The 27,143-nt window shown below is 43.8% G+C and overlaps 1 protein-coding gene across 1 annotated transcript; it reads left to right on the top strand.

Moving 5' to 3' along the window:
- gng13b (guanine nucleotide binding protein (G protein), gamma 13b) lies at positions 1-22,385 on the top strand. The gene is made up of 3 exons (XM_060902524.1): positions 1-229; positions 10,785-10,912; positions 21,120-22,385. Exons 2-3 carry the CDS (start codon positions 10,815-10,817, stop codon positions 21,223-21,225), a joined length of 204 nt encoding a protein of 67 aa, XP_060758507.1. The 5' UTR covers positions 1-229; positions 10,785-10,814; the 3' UTR covers positions 21,226-22,385.
- The last annotated feature ends 4,758 nt before the right edge of the window (positions 22,386-27,143 follow it).

Raw genomic sequence — 27,143 nt, 5'->3', positions numbered from 1 at the left:
GACAGCAGTATGTCAGCTGTGTTCTGTCTGTGTCTGTGATCCTCTCCACTTCCAGCATCCTTTCTGTTCCCCTGCATCACTGGGGATTAGTGAGTCCACGCTGCAGTCTGCGTTTTGACAGCCTTTCTTCAAGGATCTACAGGATTTGGAGCAGTAAAATTGTGTGCACTTGGATTCCCAGCTCTCTCGCGTCCTTTACTGCAAACATCAGCTCCAGTTTGAGCCAAAGGTAAGATCAAACCTATGGACACCAGATATCAGGTCTGGGCTTTGGGGCAGTGTTGTTGTTTTTCCAGCTGTGTGGTGTGTTTGGATATGACTCATGACTTTACCGCACAATGCGGATGAGTTTATTGCCTTTGAACAAATTCCCTCACCATCCTGATCACTGCCCAGGAAACCAGGCTGTTATATAAAACTTGGGATTTTTCATGCGGGTCTGGGATAGATCTGATTATCTGACTGTTTGCTTTGCTGACATAATAACTGCAGAGTCTTCCGGTAGTCCAGTGTGTGTGTGTGTGTGTGTGTGTGTGCAGGTCAGTGTGTTGTGTTTTTTTTTTTGTATAACCTTTACTTTTAAAACTACTAACATCTCAACATTCCTCATAGATGACTGCTGTATTTGGATCATCTCATCATCTCTCGCCGCTTTATCCTGTTCTACAGGGTCGCAGGCAAGCTGGAGCCTATCCCAGCTGACTACGGGCGAAAGGCGGGGTACACCCTGGACCAGGTCATCACAGGGCTGACACATAGACACGGACAACCATTCACACATCTTCACATTCGCACTTACGGTCAATTTAGAGTCACCAGTTAACCTAACCTGCATGTCTTTGGACTGTGGGGGAAACCGGAGCACCCGGAGGAAACCCACGGGGAGAACATGCAAACTCCGCACAGAAAGGCCCTCGTCAGCCAAGGGGCTCGAACCCGGACCTTCTTGCTGTGAGGCGACAGCGCTAACCACTACACCACCGTGCCGCCTGTATTTGGATCATATAATCATTAAATGCAAGTTGAAGTCCTGAGCAAGGCTGGGTCTCAATCACACATTCAGTCAAAGTGGACGTAACCTGATGTGGGTGTGATGTGCACAGCCTGTGTTTTTGCACAATTTAAAAAAAAAAAAAAATCCCCTAAATAGAAGTGACTCAAGTTTTACACGGCTGAGTTAAAACACAACTGTTCGAATGTGTTCACTCAGCAGTACAGTGTATGTTTCTGCACTACTTGTTCACTGTCGCTTTGGTTAACTTCATACACAAGTAAAAATTTTTTTTTAAAATAAATTATTTTATTATTAAAGCTAGACCGCCTTTCAGATTTTTCACGTTTAGGTCATAAAAAGAATTTTCTCCGACACCTGGTTAGTTTTGTGGACTGAATTCGAATCACAGACTTCCAATTTTTTTTTTTTTCCAAGCACAACTTTTATTCATCACACACTTGTGAAATTTCCTCTCTGCATTTAATCCATCTGAAGCAGTGAGCACACACACATACATACCCAGAGCAGTGGGCAGCCATGTTAACAGCGCCTCGCTCAAGGGCACCTTGCCTTTGGATTGTGGGGGAAACCGGAGCACCCGGAGGAAACCCACGCAGACACGGGGAGAACATGCAAACTCCACACAGAAAGGCCCTCGCCGGCCTCGAACCCAGAACCTTCTTGCTGTGAGGCGACCGTGCTAACCACTACACCACCGTGCCGCCCCAGATAAAATAGAACAATTAATTAATGAATTTAAGGCAACGTGGCCCTAAATTCTACGCTATTTTTTTCCTGCTTCACCATGACCCAATACAAGATACTACATCATGCATGATGTGGTGGGCTTTTCCTGTTTGCGCAAGGCACTGTGGGATACAAATTTGAAACGGGAGAGAAAAATGGAGGATGCGAGTGTGCGAATGAAATGTGAAAGACCGACTACAGTAACGGAAAGCGACAAAAAAAGACGTTATGTTGTATGCGAAGGAAAGGAAACACAGGACCAAACTAATAAATATCGGCGGTCAGCGAGCACGTCGGTGTGATAAGCTGTTCGTTTAGCGACAGAAGGATGGACCTGTCGGTGCATGGTCAAAGGTAAACCTATAGATGGCAGTCATGCAACACTGGATGCCAGCTGCTGTAAAACCCAAAAGAAGTAGATGCCGACCATTCAGGTAAGAATGTGAATGCGCACACGGAGTTCCTATGTCTGCTTGACTGCGCGAAGCGAGTGACTTCATGCACATTTGCTCAGGAATCCACTCAAATTAAAGAACTTCCCAGCCACAGGGTGGCTTGGGTTGTGTGTTGTTGTTTTTTTTTTTTATAAAGATATTACAGAAATAAACATATCACAGACTAAATTTCAGAGGAAGCAAAATTTCACTAATTATTATGAAATCGAAAGGCCGTCTACTTTTAATTCTTTACCTTAACACCTGTAATGCTGAATAAACACAGCAGTTAAACAAGTCATCAGGAGATCTCTCACGCACACAGCCTCGACATGAAGCCCGCTCCAAATTTTCCAAAGTTGAATTGGTTGCTATGGAAAAAATAAAAATCGCACAAATCCCAAAATGTGAAAAGACACGACTCATCTAGTTATTTAACATGACTGTGAGATTTCGTGAAAAAATTCCTCATCGTGTTTTGAGTTATGCTCCGGAAACGAAAATGTTTATGGACAGGATGATGCCGATATCCCTCTGCATCATCTGCCGGGGGGATAAAAATGTGGTCAAACACCAAGATCAGGATTTACGATGGTCACTCACATTGAGTTGGATGTTAACTTACACTTTAAATCTCATTATCTCTAGCCGCTTTATCCTGTTCTGCAGGGTCGCAGGCAAGCTGGAGCCTATCCCAGCTGACTACGGGCGAAAGGCGGGGTACACCCTGGACAAGTCGCCAGGTCATCACAGGGCTGACACATAGACACAGACAACCATTCACACATTCACACCTACGGTCAATTTAGGTGGGGTTTATATTAGACCGTATCAGCGGATCATCAGATTAACGTTTTTAAAATGATCAGTGTGCACACAGCAACACCAATACACGCTTCGCCTGCACACAGCAACGCCAATACACGGATACGCTCGGCTCCGCAGGCATCCTGCGCTCCAAATCACTCCGCCCTGAACAGCGAGTGCCCTCTGGAGGGTGCGCACTCCGGCCCTGCGCAGCTCACAGAGTGCGCGAGTGAAGCGCACGAGCAGTGATTCGGGACTGAGCCGCTGTGTGTGTGATCCCAGTGCATATCGGGCATGCGCGTCACTTACCACTTGCAAGTGGAAGGATGGCAAGCCTAAAGACAATCATAACTACACAATGGGCAGTATTTGCATCAGTATTTGCAGTATTTTCATACTTTTATATTCTTTAATGAAAGGTGATACAAGGCGGAAGTCTGCGCCGTTTTTCAGCAGTCGCGTCACATGACCAACGCCAGCGAATCAGGAAGGTGGATGTCAGTGACGTTGTCCAATGATGACGCCAGCTAGAGCTCAGCACAGCGTATCCGTGTATCTTAATGTTTACACAGCACCGGACCAGATACGATCTGGATTGAATACGTGGACCCTGGCGGATTCCCGTTTCCCGGCGTTTCCAGGCGTTTTAATGTAAACGGACAGTGCATCCACGAAGAAAACGAGACAGATACGGTCTAATGTAAACTTGGCCTTAGAGTCACCAGTTAACCTAACCTGCATGTCTTTGGACTGTGGGGGAAACCGGAGCACCCGGAGGAAACCCACGGGGAGAACATGCAAACTCCACACAGAAGGGCCCTCGCCGGCCATGGGGCTTGAACCCGGACCTTCTTGCTGTGAGGCGACAGCGCTAACCACTACACCACCGTGCCGCCCCACACTTTAAGTCAACTTAAACATTTCTGAAGTGTTATTTTTCCAAGTTTCTTCTTCTCGTTGGTTTCTTTGCTGCTGCACTGATATAACATTTTCATAGGAGTTCTTTTTGGCATGTTTGTGTATAGTATATTTGTTGGCAAAGTCCTGGGAATAGGGTTTTTGGGGGTTTTTTTTGTTTGTTTTTTGTTGGGGGGGGTGAAGGTCAGTATAATTAAAGTAAGAACTTGTGGACGGTATGGATTGAGGATCCCTAGTGGTGATTTGTTGTTGTTAGATTGGAAGTGCTGCTGTCACCGTCACTAAGGAAGATCTGTCATTTTTCCCAAAAGAGTCCTTTCAATGAGGTTCGGTGTGTCTCTCTCTCTCTCTCTCTCTGGTCAAAAATCCCAATGTGTGTTTCCACTCCCCCACCCCATGTCTCAACTTCATGTAGCAATCAAACACAATTCCTGTGTCTGAAATCCCTCACTATATCGTGAGTTCGCGATTTTGTAGTGCTGTGAGAATTATTACACCCGATATCGTGGACTCCGAGTATCCCACAATGCACCGTGAAAAGTTGTGTACAACCGATGGTCACTAACCAAGCAATATATCCCATCATGCATTGGGCTCACGCTGAAAGGGTGTTGGGGTGAATGGACGGAGGAAGAAACGCATTATAAACAGACATTCAAATATAATTAAAAATGGTAAGAGAACTTAAAGTTAAAATACAAGAATGAAAGTTACAGTACAGAGTGAGGAATTAATCAAAAGCCTCAAATTTTGATTGAATAAAAGGCAGCGGCAAAGAAGAAAAGGTATTCAGCCTTGATTTGAAAGAACTGAAAGATGCAGCAGACACAACGTACTTTGTATTTATTAATGTGGGGACTACAATCAGTATAATATGGATTTTATTATTTTGAAAACCCACCAGCTGACTGATCTGGCACGTTTTAATTGTGCGACAGTAATGGCGTAAATAACAGCACGGTGGGGGAGTGTCTGGAAGTGTTTATTTTACCAATGAGCTCCCGATATAGAGTTCCCTAGATAGTCAGTAGGGAGAAGTGAACGAGTGAGTGGTTTCGGACACAGCCTGCATCTCCCTTGAGACTGCCGACGCAGAAGGTGCACTCGGTTCTTCTACCAGTGTTCCATACAAGACATACTGGTCTAGAAAGTAGTGCTGGTATGAGTGTCCTCTGTGTTGGTGTGTGTTAAAGTGTTGGCCAGCTTCAAAACTCTCTGATCAAGATTCAACCAATCAGAACAAGCTTTGGGACAGATTATTGAGACACAGCAGCCAGTGGAAATCGACAAGAGGTGGGGCTTACCACACCTTCACTTAAACAGGAGTCTGGTCTCACACAATCTTTCTTAAACTATCGGCAGCTTTAGTGTCTTCTCACCAGGATAATAATAATAATAATAATTATTATTATTCATCTCATCTCATTATCTCCAGTCGCTTTATCCTGTTCTACAGGGTCGCAGGCAAGCTGGAGCCTATCCCAGCTGACTACGGGCGAAAGGCGGGGTACACCCTGGACAAGTCGCCAGGTCATCACAGGGCTGACACATAGACACAGACAACCATTCACACCTACGGTCAATTTAGAGTCACCAGTTAACCTAACCTGCATGTCTTTGGACTGTGGGGGAAACCGGAGCACCCGGAGGAAACCCACGCGGACACGGGGAGAACATGCAAACTCCGCACAGAAAGGCCCTCGCTGGCCACAGGGCTCGAACCCGGACCTTCTTGCTGTGAGGCGACAGCGCTAACCACTACACCACCGTGCCGCCCATTATTATTTTATTTATTTTGTTTTTTTGGAAAGAAAGCACCATTGGAAATATTTCTATTTGAGAGGACGTAAGCAGTTCTGTCCATTTTGGAGAACAGCATAAGGACGAATGTTTTCAATGTCTCTCTTCGGGACACATTCGGAGGCAGGACATCCCAAATGAGACTGCCAAGGTTCCATTTTTTGCATGCTTCCCAATGTGACACTCCCTGGCCATGTGAATAAGAACCTCTGAACCCCTGTTCATCCAATCAGCCAATCATGTCACAGCAGCACAACACACAAATCATGCTGATGCCGGTCAAGAGCTTCAGTTAATTTTGACATCAGATATCCTGAGGGAATGTGGAAGAGGGGGAAAATAAAGTCCTCTCTGTGTTTTTGACCATCGCATGGTTGCTGGTGCCAGACAGGCTGGCTTGAGTATTTCAGAAACTGCTGAACTCCTGGGATTTTCAAACGGTCTCTAGAGTTTACAACGACCATGTGGAGGTCAAAGTCACTGAGATCACATTTTCCCCGCAATCTTCTCACGTTAATTGAGGCTCTTGATGTGCGTCTGCATGATTTTAAAAATGCATTGCGCTTCTGTTTGGATAATTGCGTGAACGTACAAGTGTGTAGGTGTTCTTGTGAAAGTGGCTGGGAAGAGTAGCCATTACTTTTAAAATAAAGTATGAATAATATAACCGAAATTGTCATTACTTGGCAATTATTGCAGAACTGGAGGGAGTTCCGTATCCATCAGAACACAGCTATTTTTATTTGGCTGCATGTTGGTCATAACTGATCAGAGTCCATGTGAGACTGACTCACAGTACACGGTGTATTTGAGGACTGTTCGATCTCCGTGTGTTCACTCCTCTGTGCTTTGGCTTTAGGCAAAAGCCAGACTGTGTCCTGTTCTGTTACACAACACACGCTAATGGCACATAGTCATTTTAGGGCGTTATACATCAGACCCGATCTGTCTGTTTTGAATTTAAAGGTTTAATGTTTTGAATTATGCTTCCCCCCCCCCAACCAGCTTTTAAACTGAATGATTTCGTCTGCATAAAACTATATGCTGGACTCTGTTCAATGAATATGATCGTTTAAAAAAAAAAAAAAAATCTTATTTTGAATCATGGTACTACAAAGACTAGTGGCCCTTTTCCACTACCCTTTTTCAGCTCACTTCAGCCCGACACGGCTCGCGCTTCGACTACCTCAGAGCAGCACGACTCAGCTCGCTTCAGCCCTGCTCAGCCCCCAAAACTCGCACGGTTTTGGAGTGGGGCTGAAGTGAGCCAAACCGAGCCGAGTGGGGCTAGGGGCGTGAGGAGACACTCCCCTGTGCACTGATTGGTGAGGAGGAGTGTCCTCACATGCCCACACACGCCCCGCGAGCACGCTGGGATCTATAAACACCGTAAACCCGGAAGAAGAATAATTACGAATTACGAGAATTTCTGAAGCCTTCATCTATACGCTCTTGCCTGTATCTGTTCGCGTTGTCGGTGACAACAAGCCACAGCACCAAGACCAGCAACACTAACGACTCCATGTCCTCCATGTTTATTGTTTACTATCTGGGTTGTGAGACTACCGCTTAAAAGGTCACTGATGTCACTGTTTGCGCCGCCTAACGACATCATGTGACGTCCACCCACTTTCACTAACTCCACCCAATGTGTCCACCCACTTCCAGCCAGCACAGTTCAGCATGGTTGTAGTCGAAATGCAACTCCAACAGCCCCACTCAGCTCGACTCAGCCCAACTCAGCCGCGTTGCTGGTGGAAAAGCGGCATAAGTATGCTGCTAGTAACTGGAAAGTCATTAGTTCAAATCTCACTACTAAGCCTTTTGAGAAGTGTATGTATTTATTTAAATTGGTGTTTGGACCCCTCTTGTTTTCGTTAGGCTTCTTCTTCTATTGGCCCTCCCACTAATCAGGTGAGAGAGATGAGCCTGATTGGCCTGAGGGTGGTGCGATAGGTGTGTTCCACTTGGGCAGCACGGTGGTGTAGTGGTTAGCACTGTCGCCTTGCAGCGAGAAGGTTCTGGGTTCGAGCCCGACGGTTTTTTGCCAGAGGGCCTTTGTGTGGAGTTAGCATGTTCTCCCCGTGTCTGTGTGGGTTTCCTCCAGGTGCTCCAGTTTCCCCCACAGTCCAAAGACCTGCAGTTAGTTTATAATGGGGTGGCCTTGGGCTGAAGTGCAAGGCACTTGAGCAAGGCACCTCCACCCCCCAACTATTCCCCAGGCACTGTTGCATATAGCTGCCCACTGCTCTGTGCATGTGTGTGCGCTCATAAAACGCCGGCCATGTTTTAATCAGTCCTAGTGCAGTGGCGCGTAGTTGTATCAATTCTTTGGACCTCATGAAATTTTGAAAGCCATATTCAGAACAAGATTCTGAGGTTGTCTTGGGGGAACGTGGTCATCCATTCTCTACAGAAGCAAGGAGATTACTATTTTGCTGGAACCCTAAGGATAGGGACTTAATAGCTCAGTGCTTGGCTTGTGAAAGGTCATGAAACTTGAACATGAACTTGAGCGTCGTGGCTCAGGTGGATAAGGCGCCACACCATGGATCCAGGGACCCGGGTTCGATTCCGGCCCGAGGTCACTTCCCGATCCCTCCCCGTCTCTCCCGCTCATTACCTGTCTCTACACTGTCCTATCCAATAAAGGTGGAAAAAGCCCAAAAAATATCTTAAAAAAAAAAGAGGCCCGCTCAGCCACTGGGCTCGAACCCAGAACCTTCTTGCTGTGAGGCGACAGTGCTAACCACTACACTCAGTGTCCCACTCTCAATTAGTGACGACTTTTTTAAAAATTAGTCTTTCAATTTTCTCAGGTATATAAAAGCAAAAATAATTACAATTTGTGCAAGTGTTTAAAAAAAAATCTATTATCCTTTGTTTGCATATCATAATGTTAAACTCTGTTCCAGTCAACACGACCCAGTTTTAAATGTTGGTTCCTCTTTCAGAAACATTCTCTGTAGAAGAGCATTGGAGAAGTGTTCATTAAAAATGGCTGGGGTGAAGGGGAGTAAAAGATGAAAACAGATAGTGGCATGTGTTTCTTTCCATTACCCCCCAATATCCATCTGCATAAAAAAACGCACCGCACTCAGGAGGATCCTGAAGTATGAAGAGACTTGAACAAAAGAGAGGTTGGGGATTTTACAGGAACTGTTGCATGGGCGATTGCTCTAAGACAACGGGGGAGGCTCAGCCTCCTCTAAAAATGACGAACATCGTGTAGGATGAATTGCGCTAGGCTTATGTTATAGCCGACCTTATAACATTGCTATTTCAGATCCAGAATCATAGAAATATATGTGCTCAACCCAACTACAGTGCGAAATCATTCCGTTATAACTTTCCCCAGTTCGCCTAATGTGTGCGTGAGTTTTTCCCCCTCGTGACAGTGCGATGCAGCCCAGCCTCAGTGCACTTCAATGGCATTTGGGAGCTATGCGCTTTTCAATCTCAAAATGCAAGACGGTTATTGGACAAATACTGCGAAAATGCCCGCCCACGGACTCCGAGCCTCACAGTGGGAGGGACATGGCAGTTTCCGCGAGGAGACTGGTGATTGGTGAAAGCGGCCGGATATTTTCTTTGATTGACAGCTCGTTTCAAATATAGACAGGCAGCGGTGACTCTCAGTTCAGTCCCATGCAGATTCGCAAGTGCTGTGGTGTATTGTAAGAGATCAGCTTACATTTCGATTTCATTCATTACATACGGTTTCTACCAGCTTTTTTAGTTTGTATATATTTTCATTGTAAATAAAGTGTAAATATAGTGTTGTCAAGTTTGCTATCTTAGTTCCAGAAATGGTTTATTTGAGTGACTGAACTTGAACTTGAGGGGGCTAGTCAGCTAGCAAGAAAGCTGTGCACGGATGCCAAGCATTGCTGATTTTAATTTTGGCGAAGCCATTTGCCAGTCTTCCTTTCGAGGAAAAAATTAAAATTAAAGAGCAGGGTAGACCAACGCCTCAAATTGACTTGGTGAAAAAGGTAGGGAATAATACTCGTTCCTTTCAGCTCTCCTGGTACGAGAAAGTGAATTGGCTAACAGCAAGTGACCCACATCAACAACAGTAAATAGGCTACTTTAGTAATATGTCATGGATAGACCAAAAATATAGAATCTATTTAAAATGTTTATGCTGATTATATTATATTGGAATATATTTTTTTCTGGACATGAATTAAACACAGCTACAATTTGGAAAACATTTTTAAACAAAAACACAGCCGAGAACATTTCACACTACAGACCTGGATTAAAAGTGAAGGGTTATCAAAATTGTCAATAAAAAATTTCTCAGTCAAAATAAGTCAAATATAGGGAAAGTGTCATTGAATGAAATGTTTGGCTCCCCAAGGTCAGTGCTTGTGCCTATTCCAGAACACTCTGCTGTTACTGCTGAGGTTCCTGACAAAGAGCTGCTTTCAATAATGATCAATTTTTAAACAACATGCCACAATTTTAAAATATAAAATGTTAAAATATACCCCCCCAACACCACCATCATGTATATTGGACAGTCGGCTAATGGGCCAAAAGAACCTGTTATTTCACAGTTTGTGACCCTGCCAACAATCAGCTAGATCAGAGGCAAGAGTATGGGCAAAATTGATGTGTTTTTTTTCTTTTAAAATCTGGAAATATCGTAACCGACCAGCCTCCCCTGTTTGAAAGACAACCAGCTGCCACTGAACTGTTGTAATGCTATAAAATTTACAAGGACACCAGGAGTAAACTTGGTGCGCACTCCAGACGGTGTGAAATCAGATCAGAGATGTCCGTGAGTGACCGGTAGGAAAAAATGCTTTTAAAGCAATGGAACACCTGCATGATGGATGCTTTTAATGCACGCGCGCGCACGCACACACACTCCTTAACTCTGTCCTGGCTCATTCCTTTATCTCTCTGTGTGTGTGTGTGTGTGTGTGTGTGGGAGGAACAGGATCCCAGATTACAATTTGCTGTATTTAGATTACATATCTGTCTAAAATAGCTCAAAGCAGTCATAAGTGGGTTTTTTTTTTTTTTTGGTTGTTTGAGGAATTTTTCAACCTTTTTTCTTTGTCACCTTCCAGGTTTGGTGTGATTGAACTGAAACCACAGCCATGGATGAAATGGATGTGCCACAACTGAAGAAAGAGGTAGAGAGCCTCAAGTACCAGCTGGCATTTAAGAGGGAGAAATCATCCAAGACAGTCACAGAGTAAGAATTACACTGATCTTACAGCCTGACCCATATGAAGCAAAACCAGCAGCCGATATAATTTTTTTGTGGTTGAAATATTCAGCAGACGCCAATAGTTTGAGATTGAGTAGAGGTATACACCAAAATCTACAATGCAAGCAAGCACAAGTCATTAGCACTACACCACCTTCATGAATACAGGTTTTCTGCAGAACGTTTTGAGACGTTATCACGAATTCCACCAATTGGTTGTGTTTCTACAACGATTAGCCATAACCTTAAAACCAGTGACTGGTGACGTGAAGAACACGGATTATATCATTACCCTGGCACCTGTCAAAGGGTCGGATACGTTCAGCAGCAAGACAACACTGTTCTTGAAGTTCATGTGTTGGAAGCAGGAAAAATGGGCAAGCGTAAGGATCTGAGAGACTTTGACAAGGGCCAAATTGTGATGGCGAAATGACTGGGTCTGAGCATCTCCATAATGGCATATCTTGTGGGGTGTGGCTAACATCTTCCAAAAGTGGTCCGTGGAAGTACAACTGGTGAAGCAGTGACAGTATGTCAAAGGCTCATTGATTTGCGTGGGGCATGAACTGCTGGAAAAGCTAATGCTGGCTAAAGCAAAAGTGTCTGCATTTAACTTTTTCAGCAGTTTGTGCCACAGTAGCTCTTCTGTTGGACTGGACCATATGGGCTCACCTTCATGCTCCATGCAAATCATTGAGCCTTCAGCATCCATGACCCTGTCACGGGTTCACTGGTTGTCCTTCCTTGGACCACTCTTGGTAGGTACTAACCACTGCATACCGGGAACACCCCACAAGATGTGCCGTTTTGGAGATGCTCAAACCTAGTCATCTAGCACAGCGTTTCTCAACCTTTTTTCAGTCACGGCACCCTTCAGAAGTATGCAAATTCTCAAGGCACCCCCGTATAAAATATACGCAGTCACGTTGACCATACGCTGACCCCGGCAGTGACGTTGTGACATGGGAAAGGGGGCCGTGAGACAAATTTTGATGATGCATGAGGCGGCGATGATCTGCATTAGTGTAACTATCGTTTTTTGGAATTTTAATTCTCATCTCATCTCATCTCTAGCCGCTTTATCCTGTTCTACAGGGTCGCAGGCAAGCTGGAGCCCATCCCAGCTGACTACGGGCGAAAGGCGGGGTACACCCTGGACAAGTCGCCAGGTCATCACAGGGCTGACACATAGACAACCATTCACACTCACATTCACACCTACGGTCAATTTAGTCACCAGTTAACCTAACTTGCATGTCTTTGGACTGTGGGGGAAACCGGAGCACCCGGAGGAAACCCACACGGACACGGGGAGAACATGCAAACTCTGCACAGAAAGGCCCTCGCCGGCCACGGGGCTCGAACCCGGACCTTCTTGCTGTGAGGCGACAGCGCGAACTACTACACCACCGTGCCGCCGGAATTTTAATTCATTTTATTTATTTCAATGTTAGAATAAATAATTTTTTGACGGCACCCCGGTTGAGAGAGGCTGATCTAGCAATCACAGTTTGACAAGGGCCAAAGTCCCTCAGATCCTTCCACTTGCCCATTTTTCCTGCTTCCAACACCTCAACTTGAAGAACTGACTTCTCTTGCTGCCTACAAATCCCATCCAGTGACCGGTGCCATTGTAATGAGAATCAATGTTCTTTACGTCAGTGGTCATGAGCTTATGGCTGATCGGTGTATATCGCATTGATTGATTTAAAAATCCACCTAAAATGACTGACTTTCATATTAATCTGATGTTCAGTAACATCTGAGATTTTTTGTAATGAAATTCCGAGTTGACCTAGGAGTTCGTGACCATGGTCCATTTTGGTCTATTTTCACTTTAGTTAACAGTCTCCTACATTTACACACAATGCCGTTTGACTTCCTGGTGATAGTTGTACCAGTAGGATTACATTTCTCCCCAATGAGAGTGATGCAGCAGCACTCGAGTCCTGTAGTCTGTCCAGCTCTCTCTCCTCCTTATCGGTACATTCTACTCAACCAGAACAGGTTCCAAAACTTGAACTTTTATGAAAATCCCATCACCAAGACCATCATGCTCCTCATCCCTTAGACCACGAACTAGCTGAACAGAGTCCCTGCTGTAACTCAGCGTGACTGCATCGTATAGCTGCGTTTATATTCTGGATCCTGGCACATGAAAATGCTAATCATCCAATAAATTGGTATCAGACGTGCGTAGCGCACAACTAATGTGTTTCACACTGGATTTAATAAGGATTGAAGTCCACTTTATGTAATGAAAACATCTTGGGAGTTTCTCAACCAATAATGAAATCTGTCATCTTGTCTTGTCCGGTCTTTATCGTTCTCTGTGAATCTTGTAATCAGATCTTGACTATTTGTTAATGTTAATGATTTGTCTCTGACGGTTTTCCCGCCAGCCTGTTAAGATCCACTCCACTTTAAAATGCATTAAGACACTTTATTTTTTAAAATACTGCAGCCAGTTCTCTCCACTTCTATTCTCATTACTCTGTAACTGCTGATTCATACTAAAATACCTGCTACAATTTCCTGGCACATTCACACTTGCTACACTCAGGCTTGTAGTACTCGTGCCCTAATTTTAAGGACCCGTGACTTGACTTGGACTTGAGCACTGATGACTCGGGCTCGTAAATTGGAGACGAGGACTCCATTTTTTGTAACATGTCATAATAATTTGGCAGAAGGTATTTATATCTACATGAATTTTTATACTCATTTCGTGCAAGAGAACGCACATTCACCTGTTCTTACATCATGTTCAGGAACAAACTAACGTCAATGGCTCTAAAATGCCTGGAGAGAACGCCCCTAGGATTGTCCGCTTTGCTTATACAGACTTCTCGTGCAGTGGGGTGGGGGGGAAGCACCGCGATGTGTTCCGTATGTAGAAGAACTATCGAGGAGACGATAGGGACAACCTCAAACTTCATTCGTCATTTGGCAAGACTGCACCCAGAGAAGGAAGTGACACCCTGTGATCATTGCCCTGTTGATGGTGGGCAGGGCTTGTTGAGCAGTTAAACATGCTTTTTTAAATCTGTTGCCTGTTAACTAAAATGAGGCAGTCAAGCAGTAACGTTAATCCAACACCGCAGCAGAGACGATTTCACTTAAAGGCAGCAACAGCCACCGTCAAATGGTGCGGTTGGAGTCTTGTTCTCAGACTTATCTCTGATCAATAGTGGGCTCGACTCGAAATTTTCTTTAATGATTTGGACTCGGACTTGAGACTGGACTCGGACTCGGTTTAGTGACTCGGCTACAGCACTGGCTACGCTTTTTATGCTGTACATTCATCTCAATATGCACATCTACTTGTCATCACTTTAAGATCTTGTTTCCTTTTTGTATTTTGTACAATATTGAACATCTAGACATTTCTAGAAAAAAGTAAGATGTTCTCAATCCATGTTCAATACCGATCCTATGTATGAAGATATTACATTAAAGTTCTAATAAAGCCAACATAAAGGACTGCAGTATCATGGGTAAATACACGATGGCCAAAAGTGTGTTCTATGGTTCTTCCCCAAAGTAGAAAGCACACAACTGTATAGAACATCTTTGGATGCTGTAGCATTATAATTTCCCTTCATTGGAACCAAGGGGCTGAACATGCTCCAGCATAACAATGCCCCATGCGTAAAAGTCAGGTCCATGAAGACATGGCTTGCCAAGGATGGAATGGAAAAACTCAAGTTGTCTACAGAGCCCTGACACTAACCCAACTGAACACCTTTGGGATGAATTGGAACACTGTCTGCACCCCAGACCTCCTTGTCTGACATCAGTGCCTGACCTCAGTAATGCTCTAGTGGCTAAATAGGAAAAATCCCTGCAGCAACGCTCTGAAATCTAGTGGCAAGCCTTCCCGGAAGAGTGGAAGCTACTATAACAGCAAAGGAGGGGCCAAGTCTGAAATGGGATATCCAGTAAGCACAAATGGGTATTGTGGTCAGGTGTCCATGAACTTTTGGCCAGATAATATCTGCAAGAAACATAATTACCAGGAAGTCCCATGGTAGTGTCGTGGGTACCGTAGTAAAAATCATGGTAAACCATAACGAAGTTTCTTAAGAGGGGTATGTTTGTATTTAAAAATATACCAAGCCTCAGAATCTGCAAATCTTCTTTTCCATCATCACTATTTCAGTTTGCATCCCAGATTTTAGCTCAGAAATACCAAACCTGATGAATCAGTGTGAAACTCCCACATGCAACATGCTGGATGTCTGTCATTTTTATCTCTGCAAAACTCCTTCAGATGAGCAGTAGCAGAGTTTGATATAATTAATCCTAATAAGAATTCCTCCAAGTTGTATTATTTAAACACATTTGGCTAATTGGCAAATAGCACGAGATATCCCACAATATAAATTGGCCGTCAGCTGAAGTCGGACAGGCTGGTTTGTGTATTGAGAAACTGTTGATTCCTGGGCTTTTGTAGGATGGTGGGCAAAACAAAAAACATCCAATGAATGGTAGTTCAGTTGAGGGGGGACCCCTTGGGGCTGAGGAGAATGGCGAGACTGGTTTGAGCTGACAGGAAGGCAACAGTAACTCAAATAAGCACTCCGTACAACCGTGGACAGCAGAAAAGCATTTCTGAATATACAACATGCCAAACCTTGAGGTGGATGGACTACAACAGCAGAGGCTCCACTCCTTTCAGCCAAGAACAGGAATCTGAGGGTACACTGGGCGTGGGCTCACCAATTCTGGACAGTTGAAAGATTAGGCATGTTTTTCCAGTCTTCAGCTGTCCAGTTTCGGTGAGCATCAACTCCTTCCATTCACAGCTGGTGCTTGACCATGCCTCTGGTGCAGCAACTTGAATGTATGGTTTACATGGTGAGTTTTTCACAGAATGGCTGTATCCAAAGATCTACGTACTTTTAGTACGCAAAGACAGTATTAATCTCGTTAGACTCAAGTCCTTAATCAAAACTCAGCAAATCTGCATGCAAGAACTGCGGTACGCAGACAACTCTGCATTTAGAGCAACAGGTTTGGACGGCCTGCAGGAAATTGTTGATTGCTTTGCCACAGCTGCAACTATCTTTGGATTGAAAATCAATACCACAAAAACAACTCTTGTACCAACCCTCACCTGAGCCACAGGCAAAGTCAAACAATGTTGTTTTGGTCAATGGAATGCCTCTTAAGAGTTCTGAGGGTTTCATCTACTTGGGCAGTGCAGTTACCAACACAAACTCCGCAGACTTGGAGGTAGACTGCTGGATTCAAGCTGCCACCAAAGCCTTCGGTGCATTTACAAAAGCAACTATAGTCTCGCCATGATGTCAAGAAAACCACTAAATTGAAAGTATACAATGCTGCAGTCTTAGCATCTCTGCTTTACACTACCAAATGCATGACTCTCTACCATAAACATTTCAAGAAACTGACGAGGCTACAACTCTGACACCTGTGTCAAACCCTCAAAATAGGATGGCAGGACAAAATCCCTGATGTAGAAGTCCTCAGGTGAGCCAGTACAGTAAGCATGGAAGCCCTGATCGCAGCCTCCCAACTTTGTTGGGCTCGATGCATCTGGTGCATGCTTGACGCTTGATGACCCAAAGCCGTTTTCTACGGAGAATTGAGCCAAGGAGGACAGCAACTGCGGTACAAGGACATCTTGAAGAGGAACATGAAGAATGCTGGAATTATCGGTCCAACGTGGGAAAGGGATGCCTTGGACAGAGTAACATGGCGAAGCATAGTTAAAAGTTCAGCGTCTGCAGTTGAAGACAAGCATCAAAGGGAGTATACAAGGGCTCACAAAGCTAGACATTCCATGGCAGCTCAGCAAGGCTGTTCGTGCCACCGCTGTGGACGATTCTGTCGTTCTGGTGCGGGCATCACGGCCCATCTGCGTTTCTGCGCAACATAACGAAGCAGTCATGATTGCTTGCGATGGACAGCGGGCAATGGTACCTGGATGATCTACTACATCTACAGTATGCAAACATGCAGTACTTCACTCTGCTCCAGTATCTGAGAATTCAGCTTGAGCTTCAGAAATGAACAAAGAAGAATTTCCCCTCAGGAAAATGGAAAGAAGATGGCTGTCCAAAGTGAAAGTCGGTTGAACAAGTGGTGTACAAACGTATCAGGAATATGTTTAAACACTTCTGCCATTGCAGATTTTTTTTTCCTTAATTTCACAGCATATATCTGTGAAGATTTGTCAGAAGACGGATAAGATGGTGGTGCAGTACGTCCAGATTTGTGTGGGGTTTTTTACTTTTTGGTTGTGTACTTGTAAAACGTACTACGGTAAGTCAGTTAGTAGGTACTGAACCAGCATTAGTACATACTGAGTATTCACATGCAACCATTGTTTGATAGTGTGGAGTACCAGTCACAAGTTTGGACACCCCAAATTCAATGTGTGGTGGTGTTTTTTAAATGGATTGTCACTTCAGGTCTTAAAGTAATGATGGACTGTAGTTTCTCTTTACTTGGTTCAGCAGTTCTTGATACAATATGGATTGCAGCAGTTGTGGAATAGAGCTATTTATTGTATTTTTATTGTTTACTGTTTGATCTCAAACATCTTAAAGGAACAGTCCACCGTACTTCCATAATGAAATATGCTCTTATCTGAATTGAGACGAGCTGCTCCGTACCTATCCGAGCTTTGCGCGACCTCCCAGTCAGTCAGACGCAGTCAGACGCGCTGTCACTCCTGTTAGCAATGTAGCTAGGCTCAGTATGGCCAATGGTATTTTTGGGGGCTGTAGTTAGATGCGACCAAACTCTTGCGCGTTTTTCCTGTTTACATAGGTTTATATGACCAGTGATATGAAACAAGTTCAGTTACACAAATTGAAACGTAGTGATTTTCTATGCTATGGAAAGTCCGCACTATAATGACAGGCGTACTAACACCTTCTGCGCGCTTCGGCAGCGCATTGATATCTGAGCTCCGTATCAATGCGCTGCCGAAGCGCGCAGAAGGTGTTAGTACGCCTGTCATTATAGTGCGGACTTTCCATAGCATAGAAAATCGCTACATTTCAATTTGTGTAACTGAACTTGTTTCATGTCACTGGTCATATAAACCTATGTAAACAGGAAAAACGCGGAAGAGTTTGGTCGCATCTAACTACAGCCCCAAAAAATACCATTGGCCATGCTGAGCCTAGCTACATTGCTAACAGGAGTGACAGCGCATCTGACTGCGTCTGACTGACTGGGAGGTCGCGCAAAGCTCGGATAGGTACGGAGCAGCTCGTCTCAATTCAGATAAGAGCATACCGTAAAATACCAAATAATAGCCCGGGCTATTATTTGTCTCAATCGCGTAAGAGACCCAGCGCGTATTAGAGACTAGGCGGCTATTTGGAACAGGCGATTAATTCCTTCTTTACAAACACCTTCCCCAAAATCTACCTCAAAACGGGGAAAAAATCATTCTCAGATAGGCCTACTTTTAACCAGTATAACTTACAGTTTGTTTAGAGTTAGATTACAGAGAGCACGGTGCCGACTTCGGGGAATTTTGAAGATGCAGAATGCATCTTCGCATGGCACAGTCGGGGTGGATAAAGGATAAATCACACACCTTTTCCTGTTAATGACTAAGTGCATGCTTTACAAAATAATCAAGAAACCACACCATTGTCTGTGCGCAGCACTGTGATTTAATTACTCTGCAAAGTTATGGTCACTTGCTATCACCCTCACCCATGCAGCCTCCACCCTTTGCGCTTCGCGATGTCTGTCAATCTGAAATTGCATGGAGGGCGCGACGTTGAAGCAACATAATTAGGGTGTGAAGTGTCAAACCAAAGGGTTTTTTCTTATGCTGAAAAATAAGTGACCTGCAGTGGCTACATACGGTCATCTTGCATTCTCACGTTTCTCTCCAAGACGTCTCCCTATTTGGCCGATATGAGCCTATTCCCCGAGTGAGTTGGTACGGTGGCTCGACCCCGTAGAAAACTTAAAGTGCGGATGAAAGTTAGTTGAATAGGTTACTGACTTGTAGGCCTACATGTTGCCTGCCTGACGCGTGCTTCTGCCCAACTTGCACGACAGATTACTTGTTGAAAAGGCCCCTTGGATTAGATTGGCCGCGAGCAGACTGAAATGCATGTTAGAACGCTCTCACCTTTTTTGTAAAGCGTCTTCCAGATCCGAATGGGTAAGGGCAAGTGAAATGGTATAAGGTCTTTAATAAAACTCAGTGTGTGCTTTGACGCATGCATTCGGCAATTTAGGTCGTTTAACAGAAGCAGCAGTCCAACCTTGGAAACCCGCAGTCCTCAATGTCACCACACACGCTGGCTTTCGTTGGGTATACCCAAAGGGGTATTCCTCATTCGATGACGTAAGTGATATCCCACACACCCATGTCAAACGTAATTGGCTAAGACATCTGTCAAAAGTTATGGAGTTGCATTCCTCAAGAAATATTACGGTAGACCAAGATTATAACATTGAAATGGCATGTTTATTATCACGTAACAAAATGTTGTAAACAGTATTATAGAAATAATTTCATTTTGCATTCATTCATTCATATTGTTTCGGTAGAAAACTATGCAATGCAAAATCGTTTAAACACCAGAAAACCAGAAAAGTGCTGGGCCTCAAGATTCTAGATAGAACGTTCGGACACTTTTTTTTTTTTTTTTTTTTTTTTTTTTTTTTTTTTAGACCCGGCGAGTATTCGGAACCGGCCTTTATTTGTCACAACACACGCGTACACCCGGCCGTTAAAGGGAACTCGGCGGTTAATTGGAACTCGGCTATTATTTGGTATTTTACGGTATTTCATTATGGAAGTACAGTGGACTGTTCCTTTAAGAAGGCAAGAAATTGTACGAATTACCTTTTGACAAGACACGCCTGTTAACTGAAGAGCATTCCAGGTGACTTGGTGTTATCTTAACCAGCTTCATGAGGTGTAGTGTGCAAAGCAGTTAAGATAAATGATGGCTACTTTGAAGAATCTAAAATTTGAAACTTTTTTTGTTTGTTTACTACATGATTCCATATGTTATTTCATAGTTTTGATGTATTTGGTATTGTTCTACAGTGTAGAAACTAGTAAAAATACAGAAATTTATGAATGAGTAGGGGTGTCCAAACTTTTGACTGGTACTGTAGAGTTCTGTGAAGTCCAGACTTTTCTGAACTGTTTGTTTCTCTTTCATACATCTTGGTCTCATGTTTTGAGCTGCCTGGTTTTTTTTTTTGAAAACGTGTGCTTCAACAAGTTGTTCAGATTCAGCTCCTCTTTTACCCCTTTTCCACCAAATCAGTTCCAGGGCTGGTTCGGGGCCAGTGCTGGTTCACAACTCGTTCAACTTGCGAGCCAGCTGAGAACCAGTTTGCTTTTCCATAGCTCGGGGTGCTAAGCAGAGCCACGTCAGTTACGTCGCTGTATACGTCAGTTACATCGCTGCGTTTGTATAAACCTTGACGCGAACATCGTAGCAACAACAACACGGAGAAGAAGCAGCAGCAGCAGCAACAACAATAATAATAATAATGGATGACTTCGCATTTGTACAGCTGCTGCTTCTCGCTGCTTCAAAATGGCGATCTTTCGCGATCTTGTTGTTGTTGGTCTTAATAACTCCGCCCCCCCCGCTGACGTAAGCGGTTCTTTCCTCTGGCCCAGCAGAGAGTTGGTGCTCGCCTGGAACTGGTTTTCTGGCCCCAGAGCCAGTTCTTTGTCAGTGGAAACAGAAAACCCGGTTCCAAACTAAGCACTGGCCCCGAACCAGCCCTGGAACTGCTTTGGTGGAAAAGGGGCATTTGTGTCTTGAGAGGAGCTCGTTAGAATTATGCCTCCTTCTCATCTGAATATCTCCACCCGTGGCTTGAGAACAGCCTTTGCAAATTAATATTTGAGTAAAGTGCCACCTGATTGGCCAACAGAAGAGGGGGTTCGGTTGAGCAGTGGTTCATTATCATTTAAAAGAACAAGCGCTCAAATCAGCCATGTTGAACAGGGCTGTTTAGACTGCGAGAAGGGAGCTGTGGTGCTTTTTCTTTGTGGTATTTTGAACAAAGCAGGTTGCAGACATGTTATTCAGACCTCAGGGAACTGTGGAAAATTGGTATAGTAAGTCACCTTTAATATGAACAACATTTGTCATAGAAACAGCCATACCTTCCTCCTCTAATCTGTCTGTCTGTTCACTTCGTCTTCCTATTCCAGCTTGGTGAAGTGGATTGAGGATGGTGTACCCACGGACCCGTTTTTGAACCCTGAGCTGATGAAGAATAACCCGTGGGTGGAAAAGGGCAAGTGTGTGATCATTTAGGGTGGAAACAACGGACCAGCACAGATCTGAATGTCCACACACACACACACACACACACACACATACACAGAGGCATTAGCACCATACAGTCAATTGCAAGATCTGAAACTATGCCACGCATTACTATATTATATTCATAAAGGTCAACGTTATTTAAAAACTATTAATATTATTCATAGAAAACTATTTATATTCACTTAGTTCTTTTTAGTCTGTTACATACTAGTTCGCTTGCACTTTTTTTTTTTTTTTAAATTCAAGTTTGTGTCTCACTGCCAGAAAATGAGTGACAGATTAATGCCTGCAAATAAACGAGAAGATTTATCAATCTGAAATGTATAAATCAGCACACTGTCTCTTTTTCTCTGCAGCGTATTAATCTGTCCATCACGACAGTGCACCATTTAGACACAACCCACAGAAACATGTTCACAATCAGCACCATTTTGTTGACTGATTTTAATTTATGATCTATTTATTTATTTATGGTTTTTTTAGTTCACTGTTGATGCTTTGATGGATATTTTAACATTAAGGTCTGAGGTTCCGAGTTGCACTACGAAGAGGGTTCCCCCCCCACTGATTAAACACTAATATGGTGGTTGAATGTTGTTAGTATAACAGAATCCATTTATTTATTTCTATAATAATCTGTTATTTAAACACTGAGATGAATCCGGTGTTTAGCTGCTAAGAAATCTTCATTTGATATGATGTATGACCAGATTTAAGACACCGTTTTTAAATCCCCATTAGATGTTGCTGTGCTGTGAATTCTGGCAACCAACCAAACATGACCAAAAATTTGGGGCGCGGCTTCTTCCTGGAACATACTTGTGGCAAATCTGCTAAGAAAGCATAAAGAGATTTCATGAAATGCTGAACTTGCTGACGCTTTCTGCTAATTGTGTTATGTAACTAATGTCCAGTTTAACAAACATGACTCAAAAAAAGACCATAGGCTACTGTATGTATAAATCTAATCCTAGGGACACCCCCCCCATGTCAAAATATCACGATGGAAGAGTTGTCCTTGCCCAAAACACAATTGTGTTTTAGATGTCATCATTTTACATGAATAAAAATGACATTTGTTTTAGCAAGCAAGCTAATATTCCTCTTCATTACCTCGCTGGCTAGATACCAGCGTGTTAAAGGAACAGTCCACCGTACTTCCATAATGAAATATGATCTTCTCTGAATTGAGACGAGCTGATCCGTACCTCTCCGAGCTTTGCGCGACCTCCCAGTCAGTCAGACGCGCTGTTACTCCTGTTAGCAATGTAGCTAGGCTCAGCATGGCCAATGGTATTTTTTGGGGCTGTAGTTAGATGCGACCAAACTCTTCCACGTTTTTCCTGTTTACATAGGTTTATATGAGCAGTGACATGAAACAAAGTTCAGTTACACAAATTGAAACGTAGTGATTTTCTATGCTATGGAAAGTCCGCACTATAATGACAGGCGTACTAACACCTTCTGCGTGCTTCGACAGCGCATTGATACCTGCACTCAGGAGTTGTACCATTTTTATTTTTTAGACAGGGCGGACGGACCAGGGCATTCGCCTGCCTGGCCGTGCCCGAAGAGGAGTGAAGGTATCAATGCGCTGTCGAAGCGCGCAGAAGGTGTTTGTACGCCTGTCATTATAGTGCGGACTTTCCATAGCATAGAAAATCACCACGTTTCAATTTGTGTAACTGAACTTTGTTTCATGTCACTGGTCATATAAACCTATGTAAACAGGAAAAACGCGGAAGAGTTTGGTCGCATCCAACTACAGCCCCAAAAAATACCATTGGCCATGCTGAGCCTAGCTACATTGCTAACAGGAGTAACAGCGCGTCTGACTGACTGGGAGGTCGCGCAAAGCTCGGAGAGGTACGGAGCAGCTCGTCTCAATTCAGAGAAGAACATATTTCATTATGGAAGTATGGTGGACTGTTCCTTTAATGTCACGAGTGATAGTCTGAGGAAAGTTGCTTCGTTAATGTTAACTTGTGCACAAAGTAGACATGACAATCTGGGAGTGGGTGTTTTTTGTTTTTAATGGACTAAAAAAAAAAAAATCAGGACCAGAAGTCCAATAACTCAAACGCCTTAGTCTTTACTGGACCCATATTAATAAAGAATAACTTGTTTAGCCGCGCCCCCCCCCCCCCCCCCCCCCCTTTTTTTTTGGTGGAAGTTTCTCAATAAGTAATGAAATGTAAATAGCTCTTTGTAGGAAACTCGGACTCTTGGACCTGACTCTGTGGTGAGCAAAAGAAGAAATAACACTCATGATGCCAGTTTTCACCATCTGATATTGCCTTGGTCATGCTTTCCTTAAAAAGAATGAATGCGTTTTGTAAGTGAACTGACTCCAGTGCACAAATTAGGGGTTTTTTTTGTTGGTTTTTTTGGGTTTCCCCTCAAAGGCAAGGCAAGATGTGTGTTAATTTTTGACTTATGATTTTTGTTTGCTTTTTATATATTTATCGACTTAAACAAAAAAAACCTGCAGCGTGTTAGTTACGTATTATGCATAAGATCATGGGTACTAGGTTAATGACTAAGCAATAAGTAATGGCTTTTTTTTTTAATTATTGAATGTTTTACAAAAAATTATCTTGAATAAAGTAGATGAATTTTAGACTGCTTCAGTGTGGGGTTTTTTGGTGTGTGTGTGTCTCTCTCTCTCTCTCTCTGGCTGACTGGAAATTATGGCCCTTTTCCACTACCCTTTTTCAGCTCACTTCAGCCCGGCACGGCTCGCGTTTCGACTACCTTAGAGCAGCACGACTCAGCTCGCTTCAGCCCTGCTTAGCACCCAAAACTCGCACAGTTTTGGAGTAAGGCTGAAGCGAGCCAAACCGAGCTGAGTAGGGCTAGGGGCGTGAGCAGACACTCCCCTGTGCACTGATTGGTGAGGAGGAGTGTCCTCACATGCCCACACACGCCCCGCGAGCACGCTGGGATCTGTAAACACCGTAAACCCAGAAGAAAAAGAATTACGAATTACGAGAATTTCTGAAGCCTTATGCGCCTCGCCTCATCTATACGCTCTTGCCAGTATCTGTTGCCGTTGTCGGTGACAACAAGCCACAGCACCAAGACCAGCAACACTAACGACTCCATGTTTATTGTTTACTATCCGGGTTGTGAGACTACCGCTTAAAAGGTCCCTGATGTCACTGTTTGCGCCGCCTAACGACATCACGTGACGTCCACCCACTTTCGCTAACTCCACCCAATGTGTCCACCCACTTCCAGCCAGCACGGTTCAGCGCGGTTGTAATCGAAATGCAACTCCAACAGCCCCACTCAGCTCGACTCAGCACGGCACGGCTCAGCCCAACTCAGCCGTGTTGGTAGTGGAAAAGCGGCATTAGACTTGCACACCCGAGTGTGATTTATACGGTAGTAAAGTGTGTGTCTGAGGTGTAAAGATGTGATGTGATAAAAGAGGAATCAAAACACAGTACTGAATTTGGGGCGGGGGACCCAAAAACGTAGCATGGTGTGGGTATTGGATTGAAACAGTATTTAGGTATCTAGCTAAATGTTAGCCCACAGCAGCAATATTTCACCCTTGTTTGTGCCCATGTCCAAAATTAATCCTATTTTGAAATGAATTTACACACACGTTGGCACTTTTGACTGGCATCCCATCCAGGGAGTTTTCCTGCCTCTGATTCCAAGTTTCCAGGATTGGTTTCGGATCCTAAGTGACCCTGACCAGGATAAAGTAGTTATCAAAGTGGAATGAACGAATGAATATTCCTAAAGCCTAGGTCACAACCGGATGTATGATTTCTTTGGAGTTTCCCAAATTGCTGCTTTTTTTTTTTGTTTTTTGTTTTTTGTTCGTGGAGAAAGACGCACGTTGGCAGTAAGTTTGTCTTGCAACCTGAAAAAACCACACTGAAAAAAATGTCCTGTTAAATTAACACACAAAAAATCTTGTACATCGGTTGCACTTATTAAAATCATATCCACTAAGACCAATTAAGTCATGTTCAGTCAACAGAACATGACTTAATTGGTCTTAGTGGATATGATTTTAATAAGTGCAACCGATGTACAAGATTTTTTTTGTGTTAACAGGCCATTTTTTTCAGTGCATAAGCGCCCGTAGAGTTTGTTTGACATGACAAAGAACCTCTGCGGCCGGTCTACGGCTCGAAAATCAGCACGTCACAAGCACGCACCCTTCGTGCGTTTCTTGCATTTTTTTGTAGACCGGCCGTAGGAGCACGTACGGCCGGTTGTAACCGAGGCTTAAGGAATTGACATTAGATTTACTTGGCTTTGAGAGAAGCTCGCTTTCTGTTCCATCCTACAGCCTTGTTAAATATGAGGGGTACAGGCAAAGAAAGCAGACTCCGTGTTCTCAACATGACTCTGTCAATAAAATAGCTCAGATGTGCTTTTGTTTTTTTTTGAAACTGGAATTTTTCCTTCACAAGCAATTTTAAATGAGTGGCTGCAGTAAATTTTATTAATCAGCAGTAGAAGTTTTAGAATTCATTGGAGTTCCTTAATATGCTGCAAGTCCATCAAATGTTGTTCATGCAGTTAAAAAAAACTATTTTGTTGTTCTTGGAGGCTTCAGGTTGATATGATGCAACAAAGTGAAATTCGCTTTCAATTTCTAACTTTTTCTTGAGCAATATGGTGAAGAGCTTATTCAGGTTGGTTGTATGGACTGTAATGTCTGTATAAACTATGACCGACTTATGGAAGCACTCAAATTGAATGTTGTAGACAAACCCAGATGGGCCATTATCCAGACATATGGTATCATCATGTATTCAGAGTGCTCTCTGTTGTGTCGATGTTGATTTCTACTTCCTTAAGTACCTTCCACATGCTGGTTTCATCATGATGAAATGACCTGGTAACTTTAACATCATGGGAATAGCTTAGAAGCTAGCAAATAAATAATGTTTCCGATTCTGATGAGATGAGAATCGGTAGAAGTTCGAAGTGGATTTCTCAGAAATGGGGCTTTAATTCGTTTGGTTTTGCAAACGAGGTTGTTTGTTACTATTAAATCTGCACCATGAAATAAGTTTGCATTGAAGCATACTTTTTAAATGGTAGTTATTCTGGTGTTTGATTTGTTTTCCATATTTGTCTTGGTTATGCAGGACTACAGGAATTTTTTTTTTTTTTAAACTGTCAGCTTTTGGATTTCAGTTTACTTGCCAAACTGTAATGAAATTAGACGATGGCCATTACACATGCACTTAGGATGGCTGGCTTTATCCCAATAGAGATGCATGAAACTTCTGAATTCTGGACACGCATTCCTTTCCTCTGACGATGTTTCTCAAACTGTCTTCTAAAACAAAGTGAGCACCTTTTGCCGCTTTTCCACTACCAACGCGGCTGTGCCGTGCTGAGTCGGGCTGAGTCGAGCTGAGTGGGGCTGTTGGAGTTGCATTTCAACTACAACCGCGCTGAACCGTGCTGGCTGGAAGTGGGTGGACACATTGGGTGGAGTTAGCGAAAGTGGGTGGCCGTCACGTGATGTCGTTAGGCGGCACAAACAGTGACATCAGTGGCCTTTTAAGCGGTAGTCTCACGACCCGGATAGTAAACAATAAACATGGAGGACATGGAGTCGTTAGTGTTGCTGGTCTTGGTGCTGTGGCTTGTTGTCACCGACAACGCCAACAGATACTGGCAAGAGCGTATAGATGAGGCGAGGCGCATAAGGCTTCATAATTCTCGTAATTCGTAATTCTTCTTCCGGGTTTACGGTGTTTACAGATCCCAGCGTGCTCGCGGGGTGTGTGTGGGCATGTGAGGACACTCCTCCTCACCAATCAGTGCACAGGGGAGTGTCTCCTCACGCCCCTAGCCCCACTTGGCTTGGTTTGGCTCGCTTCAGCCCTACTCCAAAACGGTGCGAGTTTTGGGGGCTAAGC

This window comes from Neoarius graeffei, chromosome 20 (assembly GCF_027579695.1).
Source record: "Neoarius graeffei isolate fNeoGra1 chromosome 20, fNeoGra1.pri, whole genome shotgun sequence".
NCBI lineage: Eukaryota > Metazoa > Chordata > Actinopteri > Siluriformes > Ariidae > Neoarius > Neoarius graeffei.
Note: the sequence above shows the minus strand (reverse complement) of the source record. Positions and strands in the feature narration are given on the sequence as shown.